Here is a 21332-nt window from a genome sequence, read left to right on the forward strand (position 1 = left end):
TGATAGCTCTACCATTAATCATGTTATCACTTGGAGATATAAGATAGATATGGTAATCAGAAATGAATAACTTAAGGATAAAAAAAGAATTGTCAATTCAAATTACTTCCATTTGATATTTTTAACAAAATTTATGAATTAGTATTTGTTGATAAAAAAAAAACTCATGTTATCACTTAAAGAAAATTCTGACTTGAAGAACTGAAATAAAATATTATTTAACAAGAAAATGATAAGAAAAAGTAATTTTAAGATAACCAAAATAAAAAATATAATTTCAAAGGAATAAAAGCTCATTTAATGATCATGCGGCTAAATTTCTAATCTTGGAAGTGGCTGAGTGAACTTTAAAAATCAAAATACTTATAATTAATCTTGAATTAATGAGTGATAGGAGGTCACTTTCTCTTTTTTTTTTTATTCAATACGAGGTCACTAGATAGAGAGAGTAGATTGGAAAAATAGGTTGACTATTAAGAAAAATGTCCCATCATATCTTTTATTCAAGGTTGAATTATATTAAATGCTCAGAAAGTTATATTATATCCACAATTTTTTAGTGAGTATCAGTATTCGTCCATGGATCTGACCTGGACCTTGCATGTTTATTTAATTATTTCAACAAATAAATTCTTATGTAATTATGACAAGTGATGTAATAAAAATAATTGATATTTTAAAATAGTTCTATATGCCAAACATACGAGGAAATGGAATAGCCTGCATATATTTCCTTTTTTTATACTCCCAAAAAAGCCCAAAATCTCAAAAGGGCAAAAACAAACTGAGCCCAAAAGCCCAATCCAAGATGCAGGATTGCAGAATGTTGCTACACGCACCTAGCACAATTACTGATACACCCAATAATTGTGTGCAATTCCCATTTTGCCCTTCCGTAAAACTGATACAGATTAATCAATTTGTAGGAGGTCTAATCCGTGTGATTTCGCGTTATTAACAAGATGTTATAACCAACTGGGTCAATTATGTTATAAAATAATTATTGTATATTTAATGTGCATGTAAATTTAGATACTTTTTGTGACAATTAATTTTGATCTAATAATTAATTTATTCATATATATAAACTGTAAATAAAAATCATATTTTTTGACCTTATTACAATTGATTTTGATCTAATAATACATTTTTATATATATATAAATTTTAAATAAAAAGCATAAGTTTCATAAAAATTCATATATGTAAACATATTAATTATTATATCAAAATTAATTATTATAAAATTAATTATTTAAATTTATATACACATTAAATATATATTAAAAATTTTAATATTATATATATAATGATATTAATTATTTTATAACATAATTCACCTTTCAATTCAATTGGTCATAAATTTAATTCTTGCTTAAACCAATCTATCAATTTTATGAAAAGAAAAATGGGGATCACACACAATTGTGAACAATTGTGCTGAGTGCGCCTAACACCAGGATTGCAGGAGAGAGAAGAACAACAATAGCGCGCAAATAGTTGTGCATCGCTTCAGAGCATATGAAATACTGCAAATTTTCCCTCGTTTGTGACGCTAAGGAAAAATCGACCGAGAGGAGATGATTTTTTTGTTTTTATTTTATTGGGTAAGTGTTAGCCTCAGTATTATTATTATTATGCTATCAATTGCGTCCAAGGGAAGTTGTTTCCCTTCTACTATGATTTGTTTCATGCATATTGAAGAGCGATTTCTCTTTTAGTACATTAGTTGTTGAATGCAGGTGATTTAAATTCTTGGGCAAAACCATAACAAGAGACGACTCTGAATACGGTCATTTTACTGGTTTAAATTTAGTGTGCTACGTGTTTCGTGGGTCATTATGTAATGAAGACAGTTACTTCTTCGTTTTGAACACGCTATGTATATATATACTTGTTATATCCTTATATATATGATCAGGTTCAGTACCCAGTTCAATGTAGTTCAAAACACACACACACACACACACACACACTTGTCTAAAGGAGTGTAAGCAAGCTTCTTTGATGATTTTATTAAGTTTAGCACCAAAGAATAAGTTTTGGGAGTGCAGTTGTTAAACTGAAGTGATACTGATAAACGGCATGGCAAAGTTTTTATGGTAGGTCTTCTTCAATGAAAAGGAATGATTGAGGTTTGTTGAAGTGCAGGGAGTAGAGGGTACATATCCCTTCCACTTTGTCAAAAAACACATCTCCCCAAATTTGAAAAGCATGATGGCCATGACATGTGAAAGCTCAATTGTTTCCCCTCTTTTCCTGTCACGAATATGTCAGGTAATGGTGTTTCTTTTTCCACCAAGAAAGAAGTTGTTGTATTGTTGTAATCACGTATTTTTCTCTTCTGACTCAGGCTAAGACAGACCCAACAAGAGCCTTTCTGTTGGAGAATAAATTCTCAACAATTACAGTAACCGCCTCGCCAAGGTAACAACAGCTCTAGAAAAATAGCATTAATAATTGCATTTCTTGTATTTGGCTTTGAAAATTTGAAATATTCTGCTTTGACTGCAGACAAGTTGTATCCGCTGCACGGTTGTGCAATCCAAATTTGGCCACAAAGGTGGTAGTCCCATGGAGAAGAAGTAGGTTATTCATTCTATTTTCGTCATCTTCTAATGCATTCTTGGTTATATGAATGATTTGTTTTACCTGGAATGCAGAAAAGGGAAGAAGACAACAGGAAAGAAAGAGCACCACTTGTGGAAAAGTAGAGATTCTGCTCAGTCTGGCCAAAAGGCACTTGCTCTTGTTAGGACTGTATGTTTGCCTACCCATTGATATCCTTTTCATTCAGAATCTTAGGTTTGGGGTATTACTGGATTCTCCACATTCATCAGCACTGCCATGATCTGATATTTTATCATCCTGTGTATTCAAAATTAGACTTTGTCCGCCAGTTACGGGTTAGTTTGGATTAGTTAGATTCAGTTATTTTTTTAGTATCTTTAACTGTAACTTACTTTTTAGATATAGCATACTGTTATTATCGGTTTATAGATTGAGCACATTCATTTCACTCCAATACAAAGAGTGATTTATCTCCTTTTTCTTATTTTTCTTCTGGTTTCTGGAGTTTTCTCAACTTTCCCTCAATTCCTCTACCGATTCTTGATTTCTTATAAGTTATCAGATTATGGAGGTGCAGATGAATGTGGAGAAGCTGGTAATACAGGATATGAAAAGGACCATTTATTAAATACTATGAATTGATTATAGAAAAAGTACCAAGAAAATAATTTAATGAACAAGGGGAGGGTTCTTTTAATTTTGATCTTGTGCATTGTGAAACTTGAAATGACAGGTTTATAAACTCCCTAATGAGAAAGAGGCTGTTTATGGGGCATTAGACAAATGGACAGCTTGGGAAACAGAGTTCCCAGTGATTGCAGTGTCTAAGGCTTTAAAAATCTTAAGGAAAAGGGGTCACTGGGTTCGTGCAATTCAAGTAAGATCATAACTATTCTAAAGAATTCTTGTTTTGTATCATACCAAGTGCTTTGTTTGCCTTTATGAATTTTTAAAGAATATTTGACAACAAATATTGTGTTTGTTTGATGACTGAAAAATTGTGTTTTCATAACAACCCCCTAGAACTGATATCCCTTTGTTTAAAGTTCTCAGGGATTTGAAATTTTCATATCCTCATGAAATGAATGAAGGATGATGGTATATCGTTAAAACTTTTGATAAATGAATTTGAGTGTTAACTAATGCTGAAATTGCTGAGTTGTGCTTTAAGTTTAACATATGGTTTGAGTTAATAAGTAATAACTAATACATAAATGAAAATGGTCATTATATCATCAAAATGTTCCCTCGGCTGTTGAAGTAACAGTATGTATTCTAGTTACATATATCCATATGTTTTAATTTTTTCTCTTTTCTTCTTAATAATGTTTAATCCATCAATTTTTGAGAATGCTATCCAGGTCGTTTAGTTCGTATAAATATCCATAAGTTTTAACTTTTAACTACATGTATCTGACATCTCAGGATTGGCAATTATACACATATATGTATGAGTTAAATGTACTTATGGTGCTCTGTGAATGATCTCATGTTTGGATACTTAAGAGGAATGGAAAATAATTAGTCTTCGGTAATTCTCAGGTAGCTAAGTGGATGATAAGCAAAGGCCAAGGAGCAACGATGGGAACATATGACACCCTTCTTCTGGCATTTGATATGGACAAGAGGGTAGATGTGGCAGAATCGTCGTGGAATATGATCATACATGCCCACATACGCTCTGTCTCAAAAAGATTGTTTTCTAGGATGATCTCGTTATAGGATCATCATAATATGCTGGATAAGATTATAGAGGTAACTTTCTTTGTACCATTAATCTCACTGCACCTTTACATGAATTTATTCTGCAATTCTGAATTTAACTATTCTATGCCTTAACATATTGCTATCTTATCTGTAAGTTCAGGTATTTGCAGACATGGAGGAGTTGCGGGTAAAACCTGATGAAGATACGGTCAGGAGAGTGGCAAGAGCCTTTAGAGAACTAGGTGAAGAAGAGAAGTGGAAACTGGTTATAAAACGATATGGGCTTAAATGGAAGTACATTCACTTTAATGGTGAACGGGTGAGTTAGAACAGAAGCATGGGAAGATAATGAATCAACAAATTGAAATGGGTAAATAAGTACATGTCAATGATAACACCACTAGATCTTAGTATCTGGGATCTGCTGTTTCGAAGCAATTTATCTTGCGTTCTACTCCTGCTGCATTAGTCGCTCACCAATTTGATTCATTGTCCTGCATCCAGGTCCAACATAGCTACTGATCAATCAGAGGTACTACATTGAAGGATTGGGCTGCACCCTAAATTGAAAAACTACAATGTTGTAATGTTAGATACTCACATAGGCATGTATTTCAGAGCAAAATTTGTTAATATATAAGATTTGATGTCTACAGTCGAAACTTGTTTTCTAAGTTCTGCCTGTACTAATTATGCGTTTAGGGATATTCCTTACACTGGGTCAACCTAATGAGCCTGACAAATTGAATCAAATTAATTAAGTTGTTTAGTGTTTAGTGTTGTTGTTTTTCCACACAAACGGGTCCAACTTGTTCTGAACTAATTAAATTTGATCTCTATTGATTTGGTTTTTGCCTCTTCGGGTTCTTACTTTTTAAAAACCAAACCAATGAGAACTAACACCCATGCCAAACCAATGATTAGATTCTTTATGCTTGATTTTCTTTTGGCGTTTAGCTACCAACTCGAAACTAACACCCATATTAGTCCTTCCCAAATTTTAATGTTTCTTTTTACAAATAATATATATTAAAGCGATTGAAAGATCCTCACAAAATATCGGTGCCTGTTGGAGAGTGCCTAAAGTAAGGCTCAACAAATGAGTGCTGTCAACTAGCTAGGAAGATTTGCCAAAAAAATATGCAGAATAATTTCTCGTGAGAGAGAGAGAGAGAGAGAGAGAGGGTACAAAAGAAACGAAGCGGCAGAAAAACAATGATGTCATTAGTGTTGATCTTGTATTTAATCCTCAAATAACATTATTTTCACATTTTTAAGCATATGGTCCTAGCTCAACCACTCATAATCTGTATCCTGTCTCTTCAAGATTCTCCAATTATTTGGCCTTTGGCCTTTGGAAAGCATAAGAAAATGTCAGAAGGAAAAAGCACTTCAATAAATTAATGAAAATAAGAAGACTTAATGTTATTTTATGGAAAAGACACTGCCACCGGGCTTCTTACAATGTGATGTTGGTGAGTCCATGCATACCATCCAAAATAGTACTTATCTGGGCCATGCTTGGTTGGTATCTGACTCCAATTTGCTGTCACTGTGATGGCGAAGTTAATTTTCTGCCCAACATGATTAAATTTCAGAATGTTTGGAGTGGCTGTGATGGAGTATTCCTTTGGTGACACGGCACTAAACTTGTAAACACTCCTGCCCCTACCAACATTGGTGACTGTCCTCTTTATAGTCTTAGTGTAATAGAGTCTATGGATTTGTATGGATGGATAGTTGAGCTCAAAGGGTTCAAGAAATGACTTTGGACAGTTATATGTAATGTTAAAGTTTTGAGTTACTCCAAGGTTACAAGTGTAAAGAAGGTAGCCCATGTAGGAGGCATCATAAACCAGTCCAGGATCTGCTGCTCTTTTGGGGTTGAAGTGGCCAGACCCCATTGCGAAAGGCGTCGCCGGATTTCCAGTTTCATCAGTCAATGGATGACCTGTGTTGTCTGTTGTCATGGCTACAAGAAGAGAAAATGATTCAGATCAGGAAAATTCAAAATGATGTTGTAATAGACTTGTTACCATGATCAAGTTAGCCTGTGTTTGTTTGCACATTAAATACGCGCATCTAGCAGCATTTTCACGATGAAAAAACACAAAAGCTACAATTTGCAGCTTCTGCCTCGATGCGGATCAAATAATGTCAAACATAGAACTATATATATATGCACTTCAGTTTTGAATTCTTTTTGTTATATAATATGATATCCAAGTATTAATGCCCCATAAAACAGATCAATAAATCATTCCCCTTATATATAGAGTTAGCCCATGTTTATTTGCACGTTGAATGCTTGTGTCTGCCTCGACACGGATCCAATATTGTCAAACGTAGAACTAAACATGCGCTCAAATTTTGAATTCTTTTTGTTATATAATATAAGAGAATTGTTATGGTAGGCAGAGAAATCTAAAAATTTTGCTAACTTGTTTGTTGGATCATTAGTTAAATGAGTTTTGACACATGAAGAGAAAGGAGAGAAAGGAGAGAGAGAAGAGTTCTTCAACAATAGCAGAAAAACTCTTAAATTTCTGAGGATACCATAGAATTTCTCATAATATAATTGCAAAGTATTATTGCCACATAAACAGATCAAATAAATCGTTCCCCTTATATAGATGACAAATTGCAGCCCATTATGCTTTGATTGATATCACTTTTTTTGTTGGTTTTTCAAATTAGACTGGTTTATATATGATCAGGTCTAGCAGCAAACCATATTTATTAACTGCCACTATGTAAGCCACTGTTAGAATTGAAGTAGGTGAATCATCTAAGGTAGTGGTACCCAATTAAGAGGTGTGAATCTTGATCTTGAAGTTACCTGTAGTCATCAGGGCAGATCTTATAGCAGCAGTGCTCCATGTAGGGTGTATGGCTTTGAGAAGAACAGCTGCAGCAGCAACATGAGGGCATGACATTGAAGTTCCAGAGAAGATGTTGTATTTAACCACTCGTTTGTCGTTAAATGTCATTCTTGTGGGGCCATCTTCAGCGGTCCATGCTGCCAATATGTCTACTCCTGGGGCTGTAATGTCAGGCTGATAGTCCAAAATGATCAAAGAAATTTGATGTTACTTTTGATATATATATATATATATATATATATATATATATATATATATATATATATATATATATATATATATATATATATGTACAAGAGAGAAGTCAATTGCATGATGACACAACACAAGGTTTCAACTTTCAACTGTTATGTCTAGTAAAGTATAGAGACAACTGTGGCAGACATATCTAGGACCAAATCTGTCTTCTCAAAAAAGCAAAGGACATTGATTTGAGACAGATTAATTATCAAAATATTCTTATAAACAGAATAAAAAAAGGACATTGATATAGTGATCAAGTAAAGTAAGTCATATGAGAATTAGTACCTTCAGAATATTGGGGTCAACTATATTTGGACCCCTGCTAGAGAAGGAGGCCATGGAGGGTGCTGGTTTGGTTTCTAACACTGTTGTTCCTGGTAGAATTTGTGCCATTGGATTTGGAGTAGAATGAACATATTGAATAAGTTTTAAGGAATTCTCATAGGACACCCCAGTGGCTGGAATAAAATGAGGATCAGAGGGTACATCTTTCCCATTTAGTTTATTGTTGCCAAGGATAAAACCAACCCCACCTGCCCTTTGAACTTCTAAGCCTTTTTTCAGTCTTTCTCCTTGCCCTCTCATGCAGAGAACTATCTTCCCCCTTGCCTTGTTGGGTTGAAGGGTATTGTCTAGGCAAAACCTGCACGATTAGTTAAATAAACCTTTTCAATTTATTATTAGTCACACAATCAGAATATATGAAGAGTAGTGCTGAAAAAGTACCCAGAATTGTTACTAGGCAAGCCTGGATGTTCAACATCTCTAGCTAGAACCAATGGGTAGAAGCTGTTTCCCATGTGGAGTGGAGTAATAGATCGACCCTGATATTAACATAGACAAAAATTATAATTCAAACGTGTTAAAGTTCATCATGAAGCCATAAAAATTAACTCTACTTTTTTATTTTTATTTTATAGTGGATCTTGTAATTTACAAGAATTGATCAGGATGGATCATGTGATTTTGAGAAATTACTGTACATAGAACTGGCATTGGCTCAATTGGTTTTCAATTTTCAATATTGGAAATAAATCTTCTTAACCAATCTTGTGAAAATTTTAATTACCAATTCTTCTATTGTTTATTGAAAGTATAAACACAAAAATTTTAATTTTTAAAAAATGTAACTTTTGGAGGGAAAAATAGCATTCAGATGTATTTGAAGTGAAAAGAAAATTTTGATGATTGTAAAAAAATTCAGATTCAATTTTTTTTTATAAAAAATTAAAATTTATCAATTCAACTATTAAACTTAAATTTTTTATAAAGTATATCAGCTCTAAATTTTACATGACTAAAAATTAATTGTGACTTTATCATCTTATTTTTTAACGTATAATATATTATTTAAAATATTAATTAGTAGTAACTATTTTGATTACATATCTATAAGTGTGTATGTATGTATTTCAAATAAATATTCTCTAATATAATAATTTTTTAAAATAGAACAATAAATTAACATAAACTTAATAATTTAATGTCTTATTTATTTTAATAAATATTATATATATCTCTTAGTTTAATAATAAAAAATTTTATTCTCTCCCTTTTACTTAAGTCTAATTCTTCCTAGTGTCTATTTGACTTCACATCAATTTTGAACGTTTCCAATTAAAATTAAGCCACGTCAAAATCACCATAGAAGGTAAAAACTACTCTGAATATTTTCACTAAGAAGGTATGTTTGTGTTACTGTTTGAAAGCAGCAGAACATACAAATGGATGCTTCTATCAACACACTTTTTTTTCTACGTGCATTCAGGGATTCCAAACAGTAATTCAAAACAAGCACACAGTATAGAACCAGACACACATGGCTAATTTTACCTCAATAATTGTTCCATTGCTGAGCTTAATTGGAGCATGAAAAGAACGGTCCACAGTGCTAGCAGCAACAGTGATGATCCATGGAGCAGGGTTTGACAAAGTCTGAGGCAAAGGGCCAGAGTTGCCAGCACTACACACAACCACAATGTTCTTCCTCACAGCATGCAACGCACCCCTAGCAATCACATCCTCTTCATATGAAATTGGTGCACTGAACCCTATGGAAATGCTTAGAACATCAACTCCATCACCAATGGCATCATCTATTGCTTTAAGCATGTCAATGTTTGTGCATATGTTCCCTTCGTGTTTTGACTTTCCCTTTATTGGCCAACATGCTTTGTATATGGCGAGACGGGCCAAAGGGGCTCCTCCTAAGGCTGTGCCCTTGGCGAAGCCTCCAATGGCTGAGGCATTTGGAACTACACGCCCTGCAACTATTGAAGCTGTGTGGCTTCCGTGACCATCTTTGTCACGTGCTGATTTGTAGTCTTCTTTTTCGTTAAGAGGGCCAAATGCACTTTGGTAACCATGCAAGTAGTAACGTGCTCCAATGATCTTTCTGCACCAATTGTATATACATGCAACTTCAAGTTATGGTTCATGAGGATGGAAAAGGCCAAGAATCTTTACTATTTATATTAGTACTATTTAACATATTATTCGGGGATGCTGTCCTCTCCATATCTTCCTAAGGTAATTATAGCTGGTTTGGACTTGAGGCCTAAAATAAATTTTTAATTTTTTTCCTTTTAACACTGGGTCTTTTAATTTGTTAACATGTGACTTTTTTTTATTAATGTATAAGACTTTCGTTTACCGTAAATATTAATAGCAATTTTGTTAGTGGACTTAAAACATAAACTTTAGTTACTTTATTAATTTATTTTATCTTGGTGAAATCATTTTTATTTTTTATATATACAATTGATTTTGAACCAATAAATATGATTAATATGTATTTAAATTAATTTCAATAATAAATTTCATATTGAAATGTGTTTCACGACATGTAAAACTGATTATATGTGCTAACATAGAATATCAATAAGCTAGCTATAATACAAGTGCACACACACATTATATATATCACTTTTATTATAATAATTAAAAAAATGCAAGTGCTTTTTTATTAAAAATATTTAATGTTATAAGTATACCATAGGTTGTTAATGATTTGTTTTTTTTTTTGTTAATTTTTAATAATTTTCGTCGGCAATCATTAGTAAAAGGCTCTAGTAATATTTAGAAATTCCAATTTGTTATTTTTGTAAGTAAAATATTTATATAATAAATTTATACATTTTTTTTTACAAATCAGAGAAAGATAGGAAAACAAAACAAAAGTTAAAAAGAAACAAAGAAAAAATAATACTATATAAATATGACATTTCTTATTGTAAAGACTAAAGACACCCACCCCTTCTAAAGACAGAAAATTTCCATCATTTTAGCTCAGCCACTCCCTTTCAAATGGCCAAGAGTCATAGACTCAGATTCTGAAACATCACGAGTAACCAAAGCAAGATTTGTCAGAGTTACATAATTTTCATCAGTCTATCGTCCCAATACATACAGATGAAAACGTTGTCCCCTAGTTTACATGGCAGTTTCTCTCTCTCTCGTGCACATGTTTGTGTGTTTTGGCATGCACTGACCATTTCAGTGTGGAGCTCTTCAATAATTGAACATTTTTCTTTTCCTTCAATCATCTATTTCTAGACTATGGGAATGGTATATATATTATAGTCACACACCACACGCCAAGAAAAACGACATTGACACAGCCAAAAATGAAAAAGGAAGAGATACACACACACACACTACTCTTTCTTGACTAACAAAAGAAGACAGGGAAATACATATTGAGAGGCTCACGAGATGAAAAATAAAAGAAGCCAAAAAACAATTAAGTCAAAAGGACAAAAGCTAGAAATCATATACATCTAGACGAGCAAGCTCTGTATAGATATTCTATTGAGAATTTAACCCCACGTATCGCCAAAGTTGGATTTGAAAATGCCTTCTTTGACCTTATCATTGTGTCTTAGAAAATTTGTTAGTGAAATATATAGGACTAAAAAAGGACCATATCTAAAGAAACCAACATGTTACGTTGGTTCTTTTGAATCTAGTTACAGTAGGATCGTCTTTTATAATGTTTTGCATGTTCTTTCCTAGTGAATTTTTCTATGTTACCTGTTCAATTTTTTTTATTAAATAGAAAAATAATTGTGAATAACTTTCATTTGTATATAATATAAAAATGATAACTCATAATATTATTTCTTAAAAATGTATTCTTCCTTGGCACGTAAGGCAATGGAGGTATATAGCTCTATGCACATTTCCTTATTTAATTGGTTATCTTTAAAATGAATATATGTACACCTTGACAATGACATGATCATAATTTATGCAACAGATAGTGAATTGAACTTTTACTTTCGTACAATTTAAGCCACTCGTTATATATTCAAGATTAAATAAATGAAAAAAGAAACTACTAATGTTGGGTAACTCATAAAGGAAACCTATTCAAAGGTTCCAAAGTTCATTTGAAAAACTTTCATAACAAAAGGCAATTGTCTTGTCATCATTATAATACATATGTAACAATAAAAATTAAAAAGTTAGATGGAAGCTTGATTAAAAAATCACAAATTCACTGTTCTATTTTAAAAACTGCTATCACTACCCTTCTGTGAAATCAAACTATTTAAGTCTTTATTTTCTGTGAAATATAACTTCAACCTTAAATTATATGTCTTACCCAAGTTCACTAGCAAAAAGCAAATTCCTTATTCAGTGCCAGTAAAAACAATTCGAATATATCCATATATATGAACTAAAATTGGCTGTTGAATAGAGAGAAAAAAAGTAGAAGTTGGAGCGTGATATAAGGAAAAGCACAGTCACCTATTACATTGAGACGAATCGAAAGCAGTTCCATTTTGGCACACTCCTTTCCATTTTGTTGGAACTGGCTCCATCCCTTCATCACTGAAGCTCTTTGAGTCTGGCCACACACCTGCAATTGCAATTAAAAGCACAGTCATCACATACCATCATGCAGACACGCACATAGCACTGACACACACGTTGCTCTCTTGTGTGAGACTACTGAATTAGAGTAATGCTATATACAGAAAAGAAATGAAAGAAAAATGTGAAATAAGATATATAGCTAATATGATGGTAGGAGATCGATACAAAGAAAACAAATACTATGTAATATGCTGGATAAAACCATAGACATAGTAAGAAGATAAAATACCACTATCAATCATTCCTACTATGATGTCTTTCCCATATTGTGCTCTGGCTAGCAAGTTTCCATCTGTGTGATCGGATTCTTCTTCCCAAGGATTTAAAGGCCCATCTAACCCCACGAAATTCCATGATCTTGTGGTGTGCAAAGAGTAGATCTTTGGCTGGTTCTTATGCACAAAGACCACTCCCTCCATTTCTGTTCCATGTTTTCTTTTCTACGTTAGATAGATAGATAGACCAAAACTGTGAAAGAATTATCTATTTTTACCTGAGAGCTTACTAGCTTCTTTTGGGGTAAGCAATGCTGCAAAGCCATTGATACTGTGCTTGTAACTATAAAGAAGGGAAGCTCGGGCTTCCTCCTCAGTTTCTTTCACCGAAAGCAAATAAGAGTGATGGCTATTCTCAACTTCATGCAGTGTTTTGTCATCACTAGTGTGATCTCCAAACAACTCAACTACATAAACCTGTGAGAACCGAAGAAATCAAAGATTGTTTCACATGAGAAATAAAAGAGGATTAAAAAGACTAAGAAGAATTAGTAGATATAAAAATGAAGTACCTGCTTTGTTTTGATGCATGAAGCTAAGGGAAGGAGTAGGTGGAGAAAGAGTAGGAAATAAGTTGCGGGAATGATGCTCTTAATTGCCATTTGTAGACAAACGCAATATGATAATGAGATATTTATATACTATAGTCAATAGGGGTTACACGAATCTCTAACCAATGCTTTGGCCCTTATCTCTAGTCTCTAGAGTCGGGACCTAAATTTATGCTAAATGATTAAACGACAAGATTTTAAAGGTATGATATTTTCTTAGGTCTTTCTGCATAAGACATAACTCTCGTGAGTGGTATGGTATCATTGATGGATAATGTAACTTATATACTGTTGAACTAAATAATTTTCTGTTGAAGATTCTCACAATATTAACAAGATCTTTTTTTTTTATTTTAAATTTTACCATCTGAAATTTAATCATTTTTCATGATCTTATCTAGACTGAAGGTGAAAAACTAGGTCTCAAAAGTTTACGGTCAAACCATTGAATTTTTTAGTTTTTACTGACACAAAAAGCTAGTATTCCTCTATATAAAAGGAGAATGTTTGAGAATAGTTACGGCCGGTTACGTATAATTTGCAAATGGAAAAAAAATCTTATATGCATGTATTTTTTTCATTCGTACATATAAAAAAGATAAAATTAAGTAAAAAAATAAAAATAAAAGGTTAAAAGTTAAAACAAAGTTCATATATTCCCAGAATCAAAGAGGTGAGTGAAAGTACTAATGTCAGGACTGGACTGACAGAGCATGCGGTCAAAGAAGACATGCACGCAAGGTTCTGGCTTCTGGGTTGTAAGTTGTAACTATATATGTCTTTCCTTTCATTTTGAGAAATGGAAAAGAAAATGACTTTAAGTCTAAAATAATTGGTACGAGTATCCGATTAATCTGGACAAATAAGATAAAATAATGATAGGGAACAATTTTTTTTTTTCTTTCTAAACTTTTAATTCAAGAACATTTTAAAATGCTTGAGGGGGAAAAACTTTAACACGGTACAATATTATATACTTTCATACCAGCTTTAAGAGGATCTTTAACCGGACTATATAGTGAAACTTAAATTTGGTTTGAGTGTTTATTTATTTATTTTTATTTTTAAAAATAGTTTTTATTTTTCTTTAGAAAATATGTATCAAGTAAAAAAAATTCTAAGATGTCATTGCATTTTCATTTATTCAAAAAATACTGAAAATGTTGATTTATCATTTTAAATTTTTAGTCTTATTTTTTAAAATGTTTCTAGAAAAAATATTTTTTAAATTTTAAACAAATATATTTTCGGTCTTATTTTTTTTCTCTCTTTAAAAATAAAAACAAAAAACACTCAAATTAAGTACCACTTTTTCTCAAAGTTTTTTTTTTCTAAAAAAAAAGGAAAAATCGTGCATAGATAAAAATTTTCTCTCTCGCCAAATTGAACACTTGTACAAGCAACCGTTTATCCTAGACCATCTTTAATACGGTTCTTAAGCTCAAGAATTTTTGTCAACCATTATTCTTATTCAGGAATTTTTCATGCTAAAGGTTGAATTTTAGGAGAAGAACTCTTAAGAATTTCATATTTTTTTAAACAAATATTGATTTTTAATATCATTTGAGAGAAAGGAGATTATTATGTTATGTGCATGTAAAATCCAAATTAGATTCTACCATTAGAGTAAAATTTAACAAAAGTTATTATATTCCATGTGAAATCATAAGATTCATAAAAAATTATCTAAAAATTCAAAACAAATTCTTCTACTAAAGATGCTTAAAATGTTTTTAAAAAACCTGGTTTAAGTACAACCTATGAACCTTTTTTTTGTATCATTCACGATTTTACAAAGAAATTATCAATATGACCATAGATTCTATTATTATTCTAGCTAGAATGATGCCACTTTTAAAAAGATTAAGTAATAACATTTTGTTTTAATGTTAATAAAATTGTCTTTTAATTTCCATAACCCTAAACACTTACAAAATTGAATTTTTGAATTCGTCTATGTACATAATATGTGTTAGAAAAATAGAAAAGAATGGTGTTGTCCTGTATTGTCCTAACAGTAAATTTTAGTAGATCTCCGCGGTGCAATATGATATCCAACTCTGTTCCATATATAGTTAACACATGCAACAAATTAACAACTGAATTTGTGCACTCAAGGCTAGAATATGTTATGGAGCCTCACAATCAATTGTCCAAGAATAATAATAGAATGAAATAATAATAGAAAAATAAAATAAGAAAATAAAATTAGATTGCTCTGCTTATTCAAATGTTATGCTGCCATTCTTTTATAAAGTAATTGGGGGATCAAATAGTTGACAATTAATTTGTTTTAATGCAATACCACATAATCAACACTCATTGCCTTCAAATTAATCAGTAAGAATGTAAACATAATCGAATAAACCAATTAATGCAATTGTAGTTGCTACTTGTTAGCTATTACTAATTATTACTAATACCAATTGTAGTTGACTTCAACAAAAATAAATTTAAAATGATAATGAAAATGTTTCCATGGGAAGTATGAAAATAAATTTATAATTGATTTGAATATCACTAATAACCAATGTTATTAAGACAAAAAACATTTAAAATAAAATTTAAATATTGACGGTGTATATCTAAAATAGTTGTACACCGTCATTTAATTATACATCATCGCTTATATGATTTTTAAAATAATTATTATAAAAATCAGCAATCTTATCATACACGGTGGTTTATAATTAGATGATGATATAAATTTTTTTACACTATTAGTTTATAATATTTTTTTCTTTAAAATAATTATGAAAATTTGTCTCATTGGGAAATAAGAAAATAAATTTGTAATTGATCTAAAAGTCATTAATAACCAATATAATTAAGAGAACAAGAATAACATTTACAATGATAAAGAAAATTTGTCTCAGATAAAAAAATCACAAAAAAATATAATAAAATCTGAGATAAGAAAATAAATGACACTCGAATGTTATTAACTCTACAATCTCTCACTAATGACATCGTTAAAGTAAAAGAAACTATCATAGGTAAAATAAAGGATTTGTGCTTAAGTGTTAATGTACTAAAAGATTGAATGATCATGTAGTGATCGAAGTGAGGTAACACTCTGCATCAAAGAAGTTATCGAATTACTTTTGAACTTAATGGACTTAAAATGAGACTTCCACAATATATATCTTACTTTTAATATTGTGAAGGCTCCACGATAAAATATTTGCATAATTATTTCAGGTCTTTATATACGCACTTTGGGTTGCTCACAAGTGTTTTAGAAAGATTGCCAAAATCTTTCATGGGATGAGATGACTTGTATCTTCACACACTCATGTGGATAGATACATAAAGTGAGTCTCTATATAACAGCAGACTACCAGCCAAATAATAAGTTATATGTTTATTAAGAGAATATATCTCAACCTCAAATAAGCACCACCCTACAACATAATTAAGGATGAGAATTTTAGTGTACATAAAAAAAGATAATAACGTAGCAGAAGTTAAACACGATTTGAACAAGTGGTTAAAAGTAAAAAAACAAAAAAATATCGGTTATAATAAGACAAACCTCAAAGGTATCGTTATAATTTACTTCTTTTTGGGTGTCTGCTCTTTTTTTTATAATTATTAGTCGAATTCAAATACTAAAATGTTTATCATAACTCATGCATATCCCTTATTATGACTATATTTTTAAATTCAAGTAAAATTTATGGAAAAAATAATTAAATATTATTTAATATTTAAAAAAGTATAATTAATATAAGTAAATGAATAAATAAAATGAAGCAGTTAAAATTTAGAGAAAAACAATATTGAAAAAGTCAAAATTATTTTAAACAATCGATATTTGATATATATATTTTTACTATAAGAGTGACCCGACCCGAGTAAGTAGACCATTTCCGAAGCAATGTCCCACCGCCCAAATCTGATATGAACAGTGGATTATACTTTAACAATTCCATGGTTTTTCTTTGAAGCTCCAAATCCAATGGCAACCGTTCGATCAAACTCGATTACCGTCTTCTTCGTGGCATTCATTATCCTCACAACAGCACCATCTCCTTCCCAATCCCTCTCTTTCTCCTCTTTCTTCCGTTACCGAAACCTCTTCTCCCTCTCGCACTCCCTCCTCATCGGCGTCGCCAACCTCCGCGCCGCACGCGGCGACGTCGCCGGCGCCGATCGAGCCAGGTCCATCGCCGACGGCCTCGATCAGGGAACCGTCTTCGGCTTCTTGAAGCTCCTCTGGACATTGTCGTGGACGGATATGTCCTTCACGGACCTCTACGGCGCTGTTTCCGACATGAACGAGCTGCTGCGGGGCTTGACTGAGTTGACTCGCTTGGAATCGGTCGCGGAAAGGTCCGCTTGGGTTTCCCGAAATTACCAAAGTGTCCTCACCGTCTTTAAGTCCCTCTCCAGAAAGCTCCTCAAAGCGCTTGGCCAGTCGGTACGTAAAACGCGCGTTTCAACTATTTGCTTATTTTTGTTTTTTTTTTTTTGGTTAAAATGCAATTTATATTTTTTCAAACTTGTGCTTTTAATCTTCCATTTTTTTAATTATAATATTTTATTTCTCATTTTTAAAAGATTGTGACTTTAATCCCTATTTATTAATCGAGTATTTTTATCTTCTCTATTTTTTTAAATATGTAATTTTAGTTCTTGGGGTCGAATTTTAAATATGTTAATTTATGTAGTTTATAAATATTGATTGTGATGTGTTTATTTATTATTTATAAGATTTTTTTTAAAATAATTTAATTGCTGATAAAATTAATTTATTAAAAAAGAATTAAAGAAATATACTGTAAATAAATCTGAAATTGATAAGAAATTTAAAATTACAATTTAAAAAAAAAACAAAATATCTCAATTAAAAGATGATTAAAATTATATTTTTTTAAAATGCGAAATAAAATATTTTAATTAAAAAATAAAGACTAAAATCACGAATTTAATAAAACAAGAGGATATAAAGTTTATTTTAATCTATTTTTTATTATATTGCTATTTATTATGTCTAAGTTAATGACTAAACTCCTTTTTAATAATAAGATAATAAAATAAGAATATAAGATAAATTAATTTTTTATATGATAAATTAATATAGGTTTAAATATTCTTTTCATTCATGCAATTTAGAATTTTTATTTTTATTTTTTATCCATGTAATTTTTTTTTTGCTTTAGTTTCTATAATTTATGTTTTTTTTTTGTCTTAAATCACTTTAAATAATATTTTTTTCATTGTTTAAACTATTTTTTTACTATTCAACGTTATTTCTGAAAGCGCATTTAGGACAAAATAACTCATTTGTACCGGAATTGAAGTGAATTTTTTTTGAAAGAACGAAAAACAATAAAAGCTAAATTACAGTAAAAAAAAACATATTTAAACTATTAATACATGTACAAGTTATAAATTTTTTATTTAATATTTTAAAAAACTGATTTTAACTTAGAAAAAAAGGATCATGTATTGTTACTTGATAGTGTAAACTAATTGTTATGTCTGTTAGTATTTTTTACAATAATTATGTTACGTTAAAAGTTATATCAGTAACTAATTGTAATTAGATATTGTAAACATTCAGTGCATTACTAATAAATTCTTTAACTTATATATAAATTAATTAATTTTAACTCATGAAAGAAATTTAATTTATTTTATCTACTAATTAAGAAGTTTGCCACAAGAAGCGAAACGGCTGTTATATACTATGACAGACATAACATTGTTGTACGTGGTTATTGCTGATGGGATTTTAGCATTATGGAATGACAGGGAGTGATGAGGGAAATAGGGGAGACGTTTCAGAAAGAGGTGGTGGAAGGTGGATTAATCAGGGATTGCCTTGAATTGGGTAACAATGATCTAAAGGCTTTGATTCAGATTGTCAAGGATTTGTTGTTGCAATTCTTTCCTGTTCGTGATAAAGACCATGATCTATAGTTAGGAATGTGAAACAATTTTGGACCACACTGAGGTTTTTTTAAGGATTACAACTGCTTCATTTGCTTATAAGTGACCAAATTCAATTTCTTTGTTTGCTTTTTCAGTTTGTTTTTCTTGGAATACTATATTTCAGCATGAATTAACGGTTAAATTTACTGTTATAACCATTGAACGAGGAAATTCTGAACATGAAGTGTTGGTTATAAAGTTTGTCTGAGAGAAGCTTAGATATGAATTTCATTCAATTGGATAAAGCTTACAGCAGAATCTTTAGCTTCATTTTCATTTCTCTCTCTATGACTTTTACATTTAAATGTTATTTCTCCCTCAGCATTTGTTTTCTTTTTTCATTCCTGGGTTTTTAGTTCATGTTTTAATTTAAAAAGAACAAAATAATTATCAAAAAGTATTCTCTGTGAAATTAGCCCAAACAAGAACTACATAAATATTAAATAGATAGATAATAGCCTACTTTTGTTTGGGCAAAAATTCTTCCAACATGGCAATTCATGTTTGTAAGCCAGAGATTCCACTTCATTGTTTATCTGCGACCACCACTAGGCTTATCTCCTTTCCAGGTGCCACAAAGAGCAGCTTATAGTAAGAAGAAATTCTATCAAAAATCAAAATAGAGGTATTGGATCGAAACTGTTTGGATCAAAGTAGAAGAAATTCTATTCCCACTACCAACCCTTGTTATTGGTACTACCAACCTTGGAAAATTTCTCTTTTGCCCACTCACCAAATATGATAGAGGACTATAGAGAGTCTCAAATATATTCTTCAGTTTGTTGATGCTAAAAATTAGATCTGTAGATTAGGGTTTCATCAAAATCCTCACACCCCTTTCCCTTTACCTCAAATCCCAAAGTCTCTCCCCCACCCCGTGAATGGGTCCCCGCAGTGCCACCCATCCTCCCACAACTCCCACCTAGCCTAGATCCAAAACAAATCTAAGTGTTTTGTGATGTTGTTTGTGTTTGTGTTGTCTACAGGGAAAGGGCTGGGGAGGGGAAAGGACATTTTAGTTTTTGGTCAAAATGAAATTACATTTCCGTTTTGGAAGGGGTGGGAATTTTAAAAAATAGAATTACTTTTTTTTTTTTGTAAAAAACAAAAAAATGAAAATTCAATTTTGTTTCGTAAATTTTTAAGCGTGTAATGAAAATGTGCTTTTGTTATATAAATGAGGGTGAAAAAATCAAAATAATAGAAACACTATTTCGTTGAGCAAGTGTGCAATAAAATTGTATTTTTATTATGTTTTGATTTTTTCACCTTCATTTACATAAAGGAACATGTTTCCATTATGTTTTCGTCCAAGGTACAATTTGTAGCTAGAATGTACCACATGGGTAGTGGCAATAACAATTTAGGTAGTGTCAATAACAATCCCCAATATGTTTTAGGCTCTTGTTATTTTCACCCACATTTTTGCTAACCCCCCATTCTACCTCCCGACTCCCATTATACCATTTTCTCTTAAAGATGTACATCCTTTTTTGTTTTCCGAAATTAAATATATTTATTCTGAAAATATATCTCTAAAACTATAGTTTATAATTTTGGAGATACACTTCTGGAAGAGAAAAGGGTATAATGTTTTATACAATGCATGTACATGTAGTCCAATACCTAAAAGTCAGCAAAATTCAAAAGTGCTAATCCACTTATCTTAATGGGCCAATCAGGCCATACATTAGTTATATGTCACGTAAAATAACTATTGAAATAAGTAGCAAATAAAAAAAAAAATACAATGTAAGCGGCTTATTCAGGGTAACCAAATTAAGTTTGAGAATGGCGTCAAATTATTATTTTCTCTCAGTAATATCTGGTGCCACTAGGTGCAGTAACAGAAGGAAGGATAACAAGTTATCATGGACACTTTTTAGTTCATGTAGGACTCCCTGAAACTAGTATTCACTAAGTCACAATAGGAAAATCATGAACATCAAGATGACTAAATTGAAATTTTGGTTCCTTAAGTATTGTAATCATATGATTTTAGTCTCTTAAGTATCAAGTTTCAATTGTCTCAATTAGGTCATTCAAGTATGGTAAACATGTGACTTTAGTCCTTCAAATTCTAATTGTGCTAATTGGAATCTCCTAGTATTGTAATGGTATAATTTTAGTTTGTCAAATTTCATAATTATGTGATTGAAACTAATTTTTGGGGAACAAAAATCTCACAATTATTATACTTGGGAGATTCAATTGTTACAATTGAAATTTGAAAATTAAAATTACATATTTGTGATACTTAACAAATCCAATGTCACAATAAA

General features: G+C 31.3%; 2 protein-coding genes and 1 pseudogene across 4 annotated transcripts; 2 read left to right on the plus strand and 1 right to left on the minus strand.

Annotated features, from left to right (window-relative positions):
* The first annotated feature begins 1409 nt into the window (after window positions 1–1409).
* Window positions 1410–4933, plus strand: LOC100804734 (pentatricopeptide repeat-containing protein At4g18975, chloroplastic-like; annotated as a pseudogene).
* Window positions 4934–5484: 551 nt separating this feature from the next.
* Window positions 5485–13234, minus strand: LOC100793064 (subtilisin-like protease SBT5.6). Of its 2 annotated transcripts, none has more exons than XM_006594461.4 (9): window positions 13072–13234; window positions 12790–12976; window positions 12514–12705; window positions 12156–12267; window positions 9237–9798; window positions 8130–8227; window positions 7689–8046; window positions 7118–7334; window positions 5485–6250 (listed from the first exon to the last, which is right to left on the minus strand). In XM_006594461.4, the coding sequence occupies exons 1-9, from the start codon at window positions 13159–13161 to the stop codon at window positions 5709–5711; spliced, it is 2358 nt and encodes a 785-aa protein (XP_006594524.1). In that variant the 5' UTR covers window positions 13162–13234; the 3' UTR covers window positions 5485–5708. The 2 variants fall into 2 exon arrangements, with proteins under 2 accessions (XP_006594524.1, XP_003541678.1); XM_003541630.5 differs by having other exon boundaries at window positions 12778–12976; window positions 13072–13233.
* Window positions 13235–16808: 3574 nt separating this feature from the next.
* Window positions 16809–19305, plus strand: LOC100805267 (uncharacterized). Of its 2 annotated transcripts, none has more exons than XM_014765771.3 (2): window positions 16809–17533; window positions 18855–19305. In XM_014765771.3, the coding sequence occupies exons 1-2, from the start codon at window positions 17072–17074 to the stop codon at window positions 18942–18944; spliced, it is 552 nt and encodes a 183-aa protein (XP_014621257.1). In that variant the 5' UTR covers window positions 16809–17071; the 3' UTR covers window positions 18945–19305. The 2 variants fall into 2 exon arrangements, with proteins under 2 accessions (XP_014621257.1, XP_003542964.1); XM_003542916.5 differs by having other exon boundaries at window positions 18871–19305.
* The last annotated feature ends 2027 nt before the right edge of the window (window positions 19306–21332 follow it).

Source organism: Glycine max, chromosome 13, assembly GCF_000004515.6.
Source record: "Glycine max cultivar Williams 82 chromosome 13, Glycine_max_v4.0, whole genome shotgun sequence".
NCBI lineage: Eukaryota > Viridiplantae > Streptophyta > Magnoliopsida > Fabales > Fabaceae > Glycine > Glycine max.

Excerpts from the sequence above, each read along its gene's own strand:
- LOC100805267 (XM_003542916.5), top strand. The coding sequence starts at position 17,072 with ATGGCAACCGTTCGATCAAACTCGATTACCGTCTTCTTCGTGGCATTC. Across the intron at positions 17,534-18,870 it reads TCAAAGCGCTTGGCCAGTCG|GGAGTGATGAGGGAAATAGG; the intron begins GTACGTAAAACG and ends ATGGAATGACAG.
- LOC100793064 (XM_003541630.5), bottom strand. The coding sequence starts at position 13,161 with ATGGCAATTAAGAGCATCATTCCCGCAACTTATTTCCTACTCTTTCTC. Across the intron at positions 12,268-12,513 it reads AGTAGGAATGATTGATAGTG|GTGTGTGGCCAGACTCAAAG; the intron begins GTATTTTATCTT and ends TTGCAATTGCAG. Across the intron at positions 9,799-12,155 it reads GATTCGTCTCAATGTAATAG|AAAGATCATTGGAGCACGTT; the intron begins GTGACTGTGCTT and ends CAATTGGTGCAG.